This window comes from Mastomys coucha, unplaced genomic scaffold (assembly GCF_008632895.1).
Source record: "Mastomys coucha isolate ucsf_1 unplaced genomic scaffold, UCSF_Mcou_1 pScaffold15, whole genome shotgun sequence".
In the NCBI taxonomy this organism is placed as follows: domain Eukaryota; kingdom Metazoa; phylum Chordata; class Mammalia; order Rodentia; family Muridae; genus Mastomys; species Mastomys coucha.
This window is the reverse complement of record NW_022196897.1, coordinates 97,527,575-97,537,548: the sequence shown is the minus strand read 5'-3', so window position 1 is coordinate 97,537,548 and position 9,974 is coordinate 97,527,575. Positions and strand designations below refer to the sequence as shown.

At 40.4% G+C, this 9,974-nt stretch overlaps 1 protein-coding gene across 4 annotated transcripts in view; it reads right to left on the bottom strand.

The window, feature by feature from the left end:
- Slc12a6 (solute carrier family 12 member 6) overlaps positions 1-9,974 on the bottom strand; it is a 90,276-nt gene that overhangs the window by 5,337 nt on the left and 74,965 nt on the right. For all 4 annotated transcript variants that reach the window (XM_031371341.1, XM_031371342.1, XM_031371343.1 and 1 more), the window contains 9 exons: positions 9,702-9,800; positions 7,441-7,560; positions 6,490-6,594; positions 5,960-6,128; positions 4,929-5,124; positions 4,248-4,417; positions 1,746-1,877; positions 753-860; positions 408-592 (listed from right to left, as the gene is read on the bottom strand). In XM_031371341.1, coding sequence (XP_031227201.1) covers positions 408-592; positions 753-860; positions 1,746-1,877; positions 4,248-4,417; positions 4,929-5,124; positions 5,960-6,128; positions 6,490-6,594; positions 7,441-7,560; positions 9,702-9,800 — 1,284 coding nt within the window. The remainder of the gene's footprint in view (positions 1-407; positions 593-752; positions 861-1,745; positions 1,878-4,247; positions 4,418-4,928; positions 5,125-5,959; positions 6,129-6,489; positions 6,595-7,440; positions 7,561-9,701; positions 9,801-9,974) is intronic.

The window sequence follows — 9,974 nt, the reverse complement described above, 5'->3', positions numbered from 1 at the left end:
TGTGTGTGTGTGTGTGAGTGTGTGTAGGAGGGTGGTTTTGGGGAAGTTGGTTCTTCTTCCACCAATTTACAAGAGGTTGAGTCCTGGTGATTGAATTCAGGTACTAAGGCTTGGCAGTAAGCACCTTTACCTAAAAAGCTATTATCTCGCTGGCCTGGTCTTCTCATTCTGTTTGCCTATTTTATAATAATAGACAAATAATATAGAAGTAAAATATGTAGAGGAGAAAAATATGGTTAGCTTGTATACAGTGTTTAAAGTTGGGAACTAATCTTCATTAGTAGACAATAACAGTTGATTTAGGTAAGATGAAAACACCCCTGCTTTGTGACTGTTCAGGTAGTCACATATGTACCACTGTCTAGGATACTGTACTATAGGATATGCTTGTGAGTGCAAACACTTACGGACGCATGTTAAGTAGGTCCTGGAATCCTTCCATTGACTTGACCTTTTGCCCCCGGGATGCCATGTATTTATCCTTGGTCCAAGTCATGTGCACCTTCTCTTGGTAAGTTTCTGTCTCTTCATCCTCATCAGAGCCAATGCTAGTTAAGCGTAGCATTGAGTTTCGATCTTTCACTAGTTGTGCCTGGAGAAGGTCAAACACAGTTATTTTTTACTATTCTTTTTCTCATGCTTAAATGTTTTGAAGACAGGAGGTTATACTGGAGAAACTGAGAAAAATGAGAAGCAAGTGTCTTTTTACATCACTGACAGAACAGGATCAGGTCAATTCAGCAAGGTCTTACCTCTCTGTCTCGTTCTGTTTTGGACAGCCGCATGTGCCGAAGCATCTGGGACCTCTGCTCCATCATCAGGGTGCGCTCATACGTATAGGCAGATATGTCACTGTCATGCTGCCACAGACAGCACACAAAGTAGGCACAAAGAAGAGTTAATCACACACTTTTTTATTTCCTAAAAATTTATTAGTTTTATTTTGTGTGCATTGGTGTTTTGCCTATATGTATGTCTGTATGAAGGTGTCAGATCCCCTCAAACTGGAGTTACAACAAACAGTTGTGAGCTGTCATGTGGGTGCTGGGAATTGAACCTGGGTCTTCTGGAAGAGTAGCTAATGCTCTTTCCACTGAGCCATCTCTCTAGCCCTCCTCCCCCATTTTTTACACCTGACCTAATTCAGAAGAACTGCCACTGCAGCAACCTTCCCCTCCTACTTTGTTCAGTCTTTGGTTATAAGAACATATGGTTTGGGAGATGCAGATTAAATACAGAGGCTTTTAGTTTTTTCTGTGATCTAATCATTATTCACTCCCTAAAACAAAACACACGAAGCTAGTGTGACTTTTTAGCACGAATTAAATATTAATAAACTAAGTTGCTAAGAATGTGGGACCTATGTAAGAGCTGTGTAATAAATAACAAAACAAACAAAAAGCAACCCAGGAGTAGGAAGATGACTCTATGGGTAAAGGCACTTGCTGCCACATCGGATGCCCAAATTTAGGTCCAGAGATTCACATGACAGAAGAAAAAACTGACTCCTGTATATCACCCTCTGACCCATACACATACACACTTACTCTGTAATAAAAATGTAAAGCTTTAAAAAGAAAGCAAATAAATCAACTGCAAACATTTTCATGTTCTACTTACTTAGATCAGTTATTTAGGGTTTTCTTAGGCTTAGGTGATTAAAGCACACATTTATAGCTAAGTAATCTCCTGAACTAACTAGGAAGAAAGCTAGGGCGTGTTAGTCTCTTCTATTTCAAACTCACCATCTCCACCACTTCCACTTCTGCCTCAATGCGCAGGTGATACAGGAAGGTGGCCAGGTCCTTCTTCATTTGGATACTGTTGTCTTCTAGTTGGGCTACTGTGAAGATCCGTATGCTGCACTTTCGCCAAACCTGATGCAATGCCATATGTACATGGAAAATTAGATGCAAGAAGGGAAATGCCACACCCATTCGTCTACTCTGGTAAAGTCTGCAGTATCAGGGTTGAAAGCCTGATCATGGACCAGAGGCATTATGACTTCAAAGAGAGTTTGTGCCTCCTCGGTATTCAGTCAGTCCTTGGCATCTCTTAACTCAGACATGTTCCAGGTTAGTCTTTCCAATCGTCAACACGCCTTCTTATTCAGGCATAAAGGTACCCCAAGAAATGATTTGTAAATGGCTAAAACTTAAGATTGGGCAATGTTCCCTGGCCAGCACAACGTTCCAATATATCCTAATTTATTATCAAGCTGTTGTTAGCTTGGAATTTCTTACAAGGAAACTGCCTTATCAGACAAGGTGTCCTCAGAGTTAGGAACAGAGGTCAGGCACTATTGCTACTGTAAACAGTTAGAATTCTCAGAGCAGTCCCACAGAAGACAGAATTGCTTTACATACCAGAGAGTAATTGAAGGGCTTCCCTCACTTAAGAGCATTCTCAAGAACTGCTATATTGGGATTTCCTGGTGCTTGCTTCCAACAGACCCAGAGAATTAGCTTGGGACTGCCAAGATAGGCCCAGCGGGAAGGGGCTACCACTGCTCTTCTGCTTCACACCTGGACGCCTGATCTTACTGACCTTGATGTAACCTTCACCTGCCTACGTGACTTTTGTCGTTTGCCCTGTTTTCTGTATGCTATATAAGCCTGGTTTTCACTTTGTGGAGGACTTAGACTTGGATTTGGATTTATTCATACATTCAGATTTGAGCTTCGAGCCTCATGTAGTCCGCAGGCACTCGGGCCCCAGGGAGGGAGGGGTGCAGCGCCTGTCCAGAAGAGGTGGCTGCTTTAGACCCAGTTTCAGGTGGCCTCAGATGTACCTCAACTACTGAGCTGCCAGATTTTTCATTTCTCTTTTGTAATGACTGTAAAAGCCTGATGCCATTTTTAAGAAATACACTCAGACCCTGCACTTCCATATGTTGTCTCTGCCATCATTTCTTCGCCAACGCCTTGTCGACCTGACTAGGACCCTGTTTCCCCATGGGTTGAGGGAGGCCCAGATTGGACAGCCTGTGGCAGGGAAAAAGTGATTTCTTAAAAAGAGACATTTATATCTAGAATGACCTTGCTGTTGTATCAAGTATTTGTTCCTTGCTTCCTGATAAGACTGACTAAGCAACACATTAAATACTTTCTAAGTTAACACTAAACCCTGGCCTGGCCTTCTGAGTGGTGGGATTACTGGCACATTTCACCATTCCTGGTTTTAAATTTTTAATTTCATTACCAAGAAAAACTGCTCATATAGTACTGTGAAATTGGTCTTTGTCCCTGACTTCTGGCACATAGCTTGCAAAATCCTTGGAAGGACAAAGGGCTGAGGGTGGAGTTGACCACCAATGGTGGATGTTTTTTGTCAGTTAGGCCTATGTACGAAAGCCTCTGTAAAAACCCTACTAGACTGAACTTTAGGGAACTTCTAGATAACTGGGCATGAGATGATAGTTCCTGGATAGCAGTACATGCCAGCAAGGGTACACAAACTTCTTGCCGCTATGCCCTGTCTATCTCCTTATCTGTATTTTTTGTAATGTTTTGAAATTATAAACCAGTAAATGTAACAAGCTGTTTTCTTTGGATTCAGTAAGCATGTCCAGTAAATTAACTGTCTAAGAAGGGAGGCACGTAAACCCCCTAAGTCAGAAATGGGTAGAATAATCAGGGCTTGCAGGAAGACAGTGTAAGACAGACCATCAATCTACAATGGATAGAGTGCTACCTACAGATAATTATGTCAAAATTGATTTAGAGGACACCAAACTGCTGCCCACTGCAGAATAGCTGCTGGCTTCATATGGGGAGGGAAAAACATATCCTCACTCAGGGTATGCTAAGTGCTTTATTCAAACAACACAGCAATGATACCATTACAAATTTAATAAAGATCCAGGTATGGTGGCACATATCTTTAATCCCAGGAAGCAGGAGGCAAAGGCAGATGGATCTCTGAGTTCAAGGGCAACCTGATCTACAGAGTAAGTTCCAGAACAGCCAGGACTGTACCTGAAACTGATGTACTATTGTATTTGGTTTTTCTGTTTTTTGTTTTTTCCAAACACTGTTATACAGAAATTTTAGTAGGCTTGTAGGAATTCACTTAAGATGGATTGGTATAAAATATAGCAAAAAGGAAAATTAAAAAAATAAAACCTTAAACACATTCTACTTCTCATAAGGTTGGAGCTGGGGTTATGGGAGAGCCAAGAATAAGCCCAGTCTCTTCAGATTAAGTCCCACCACTACAGCAAGAAGTAAAGAAGTGGTCCAGAATACCTTGTGCTGTTTCAGCAGGAATGGTAATAGCATGAGCATGCCCCCATCATGCACAATCCACCACACATCAATGTTGCCCTCAGGAAACTGTTCCACATTGCTGGGAAAGAAGGAGACATTTTTAGCCACCAGCAGGGCTAGATGGGCAGCAGTTGTCACTCGAACTGTACCTGTGGAGAGAAGAGCAAATTGGGATATGCAAACAATCTCTGGACTTTGCTTCCAACCATTTCAAGAAAGGAAGGTTAATACCCATTGATATTTCTTTGAATAAAGCATCCTATTGACATAATACATTACACTTAAGAAGCAGGGGTCATTGACTGAAGTGTGGGGAGCTACTGATTGAATGGGGAACCATGATTAGGTAATTAGGGATGCTTTATACTACATATTTAATGCATAAATCTGTCAGAGTCTAATGAAAGAATCTAGTTCCTGTGGGGGTCATCAGAATGAAGAATGACAACTGAAAATGACAGTTGAGACTTGACATAAATCAATACTTTGTGAACATAAATGTAAAGATGAAGCAGGCAGGTTAACATGAGGTTATTAGTTTCTAGGTGGCGGTCTAACAGGATGTTTTGTGGCATGGTCTCTACTTTAGGACAGGGGTTAGGGTGGAAGATTTAATCTAATCCCTCTTTTGGGCCCTCAGGTTAATACAGGACACTGTACCAATGAAAGTCTTCCAAGCACGAGCATCTTCACTTTGACGCCAGCCATTGGGCCAGCCCATCACCACTGTGTTGTGCTTCATGCCTCCAAGGCCACAGGACTGGATGAGGTGTGAAATGCCCTCTTTCAGCTTGGCAGCCACCACCAACTGACAGAATCCTTTTACCTTTTCTGCCTCCATTAGGTGCTTAATGGTCTGAAAAAAATACAAAACTTCAACTGCTTTACCCTAGACTTTTTAAACTCATCATTCTGTGTAGCTTCTGTATTTCCATCTCTCCCCAAATTCTACATAAGACTCTATCTCTACAGAAAACTTCAAGAAGTTAAATGTTTTCAGTGAAGTGTCATCTTTGTTTTGTTTACTTTTACTTTGTCTGGATCATCTGTATTCATGTCTGTAGCTGGCTTCTGTTTGAGAGCATATGATTATTCAAAAGTCAGCACTAAGTTAGAGGCCTAGGTTACACAGGGAAAGGTGTAACATAGAAATTTGAGACCTTCCTGTTTGTTTGAACTTAGCTTTGTGATAATCATTGATAAATCTTTTAAAAATATTACTGAACCTTATGTTCAAAGTAGGTCAGCAAACACTTTATATAAATACATTCTTTTAAACTGATTTTTTCATCTATTACACCATTCAAATGCTTTATTGTCCTCTATGGTGTCCTAGGAAATCTGTTGTCAAGGGTACATACAGAAAAGCTTTTGTTTCCTTTGTCTTGTGAGCCAGGGTCTGTCTATATAGTCCTGGTGCTTTCTGCAAAGACCAGGCTGGCCTTGAACTCAGAGATCTACTTATCTTCTGAGTGCTGGGATTAAAGGCATGCACTACCATGTCAAGCTCAGAAAAGCATTTTTTAAGTAAGTAGGAATAAAAGGATTTTTCAGCTTCTCTTATACGATAACATAAAAGGCTTAGCATCTGGGGAGAGAATCACTACCCTTCTCCTGAGAGCAATGCTGGCCTCTAAGCCCGGAGAGCACAAAGGCTTGGGAAGCACAGACCCAGAGACAGTGCTCCTCACCTGCTCTGCCGCTAGAGCGTCACCATAGTTCTCCAGGAAGTTCCCCACAATGACAGAGCCCACAATAGTGAGTCCCTTTCCTGCCTTGAGCTGGGAGGCAAAGGTGAGGAGGCGAGGGTGCTTGACGTGTAAATCTTCATCCAGCTTCAGCAGTACAAGCAACTGAGGCCTGTGAAGAGGTGAGACAGAAGGTATGTGGGTGTGGGAACCAGATGGCACCTTCATTCTTTACCTCAGGAGGTCCTTACAAAGCAGTAAACTTTGACGGAAGAATGGATCAGTGGAACAGTAAGATGGGGGTTCTCGGTTATTTCGAATGTTCTCAGTATTATCTAAAACTGACCAATATTCACAGAATAACAACAATAAATATATAACAGTAAGTAAGGCAGCAAGGTTAGAGGATAGTTCAAAACTTGACAGCACTTCCTCGAGCCACATAATTTCTTTATCTGGTGATCAAGAGCGTACGAGCTGTGTGTGTTAACTATGGGCAAACACTACTAAGCTCTGCTTTGTGATTGCTTTACCTCCAGTTTTTAGTGTGAGGAGGTCCTTCCTCTAGACGGAGCAAAGCAAAGCGGGCTGCACTAAGCGACAGCCCACGGATACCATCGCCCCATTCTTTCTCAGCCCTTGGGAGAAAAAGAAAAAAGAGGGATAGTCAGATAGTCAGTTTACATTATAGTGAGCAGAAGTTCAAAAAATAAAACCCAGAATTTTTTAAATCTAACAGTAAAGTAAGTACAAGGTAGAAGATTAAACCTCATAGTTGTGGTTTATCTGTTGTCCCTTAGCATGAGGGACCTACTGTGAGATGCACCACCTTACAGATGGTCCACAATACAGGCCGGCGTTACTCACTTACCCATGTGGATCTATTCAAAAGCAACTATTTGGAACAGCAATTCAGATTAGGAAATTACTTGTAATTGTGATTTTGAAAATAATGGAAAGTAAAGCCAAAGTAATCTGAGTCAGAATATAACTTATTCCCACTTTTGGAGGTTGTTTGAGGCTTTGATTATTTCAACACTATTCAGGATTAATTGTATTTCAGACGATTCCTGCTTGAAACAGCTAAGCTGTTTACATTTGGGTTATACTTTTAAAAAGTTAATTATGTATATGTGTGGATATCCTCATGGATGCTCATGTGTTTCTAGAGATCAAAACAGGTATCAGATGCTCTGGGGCTGGAGTTACATGTGGGTTGAAAGCTGCCAGATGAATTCTGGGAACCAAACTATGGTCCTGTGGAGGAGTAGTAAGGGCTTCTAGCCACTTGGCCATCATCATATCTCCAGCCCAGCATTTTTTTTTTCCATTTTGGTGAGGAAGACTCTTGATATGTAGCCCAGGTTGCTTTGTATTTGCAATCTTCCTGCTTTAGCTTCCTGTCTACTGTGATACCATGCATGGCCAAAACAGCCATTCTTGATTGCCCTTTTCATCAGTGATGAGGTAAAATTCAAACTTACCCTTGGTACTCAATATACTTGTAGATCATGCCAGCTATTACCATAGCTACAATGGCATAATACCAAGAAGAAATGAACATCAGAGCTAGACAGATACTCATTCCCATGAAGGAGAGGGCCCTGGAAAATGAAAATCAAAAATGTAAATCAAGAAGTGTTTTAAGCAGCAAGGAAAGACACCAGTTTGAGTGGTGCTTCCTAGACTATGGTGGGGATCGTTTATACAGATATATGTATGCTATAGATATCAATGTATCAATGTATGTTATATATTATATATTTATATATAATTAATATAGCATACAATGCACAATTATATAAAATATATTACTAATTATATTACCAAATTAAAATTATATTATAAATTACATACCCAATATAATGTATTAATATATATCATATTAATATGTTGTAATATATACTATAATATGTTGATACATAAGTGTTAATGTTTTTGTTTTTTTGCTTGTTTGTTTTCTTTGTTTTCAAGACAGAGTTTCTCTGTGTAGCCCTGGCTGTCCTGGAACTCATTCCTGTTTATCCTGGCTGTTCCTGGAACCAGGCTGGCCTCGAACTCAGAAATCCACCTGCCTCTGCCTCCCAAGTACAGGGATTAAAGGCGTATGCCACCACTGCCCAGCAAGTGTTAATGTTAATACATATTAATTTCCAGTTAATTACAGACAGAACTTGTGTTAAATATAATGAAAATTGTTATTAGAAAAAAACTCCTCATATGTTTGCTGTAGCAATAACTCTTACTGTTTCTTTTCTTCCTTCTGGTGCTGTGGCTCAAACCCAATGCCTTGTTCATGTAGGCAGGCCATCTCTCACTGAGCCTTCATGCCATCCCATGTTGGGTAAAGCCTATGCCTTCCTGTTTCTGGTCAATCATGAACTATGAAGAGGGGTGCTACCGTGCTATCAGCCTCAAGGACAATTAGTACTTATGTGGAATACCATCAGGAATCTGAAATGTGATATTAAATATTTATCTTGTAAGTATTCCTAACATTTTTATGAATAAATTTAATTTCCCTTAACTGTCAAATCCAGTGATGAAAAGCTATTAGCCTTTAGTAGCAGTTAAAGAGAAACTGGTAGTGACTGTTTTGAGCAAATAAATTATGTAGATAAAGTATTACTGAAGCCCAATTAATTAATGAATTCTTTCTAGCTCTATGGTGAATGTTCAAGTGTAAATAGAAGTTGTTTTACTTTGGAGACTAAAATATAACACTAAAAATGCTCACCACAAACTTTTAGCTAATGTTAAAGCTAGAAGGAGGATGAAAAGTGTTAAAACCAGTTGTAGGTATATATTTTGCCACATAAGTGTCCCATCATTGGCCATTTTTGTAAGTGAAGCCAGAGGAGTAAAGGAAGTTAGAAAATAAGAGCTCAGCAGCAGGAACAGCCCTGAACATGAAAATCCACACGATCACATGATCACAGGGAAACAGTGAGACAGATGACGGCTGGGCGGTGGTGGCGCACGCCTTTAATTCCAGCACTTGGGGGGCAGAGGCAGGGGGATCTCTGAGTTTAAGGCCAGCCTGGTCTACAGAGTGAGTTCCAGGACAGCCAGGGCAACACAGAGAACCTGTCTCAAACAAAACAAAACAAAGCCAAACAAAAACCAAACAAATAAAAACATGAAAATCCAAAAACTAACCAGCCAAAACCTAGAACAATCTACCTCCCACCCCCAAAAACAGAAAGAAACAAAAAGACATAAATGGCTCCTCCAGGACTGGGAAAACTTTATGACAGCGCCATAGCTTTTCACCGAGAGCTTTACTATGTACCAGCACTATATTAATGTGCACGTTAGCAGTATTACTCCCTGTTATGAATTAGTAAAGTAAGATTTTAGGAGGCTACATGCTTTCACGCAGATTACAGGACTAGTAAGTAGTGAAGGTGAATTAAGGACTTCGGTTACCTAACTGCACAGCTCACACCCTTAGTTAACAGTGTGAGAATGAAAACTGATGAGAAGATGAAATCCAGTGCTCAGCTAAGAGAGAACAGAAAGGTAGATGTGCAAAGGGAAGGTATATATGAACCATAAAAGCACTGTATGTTTCTGCAGCTGTTATTATAAAGTGATACATAACAGCTATGAAAGAGTAGGAAAGAAGGATTCCAGCAACAAGTGAACATCAAAATAATATGGAGTGGCTGGCCAATTAAAAGTGTACTGAGAACCCAGCCTATCCTAGATTTCCAGAAAGATGAGGAGGAAGATGAAGACTCACCAGTGATAGTAGCGGAATCGAGGCCTCCAGTTGGGGGTTCGCAGTAATGTTTGCAAGGCACAAGCCAAGTTCACAAAGAGGTAACACATGAGGAAAAACCTGGAGGGATAAAAACAGTAAGTGGAATTATTATAAAATGATAACTGGAAGCCTCTGCACTACTAAACCCTATTTATAGAGCACCAACTATTTCAAGAAACTTTAAAAGCCTTTTCTCCCAAACCTGTTTATCTTCTAATGTTCTCTGTTTTGGCTGATGACACCATTTTTTTT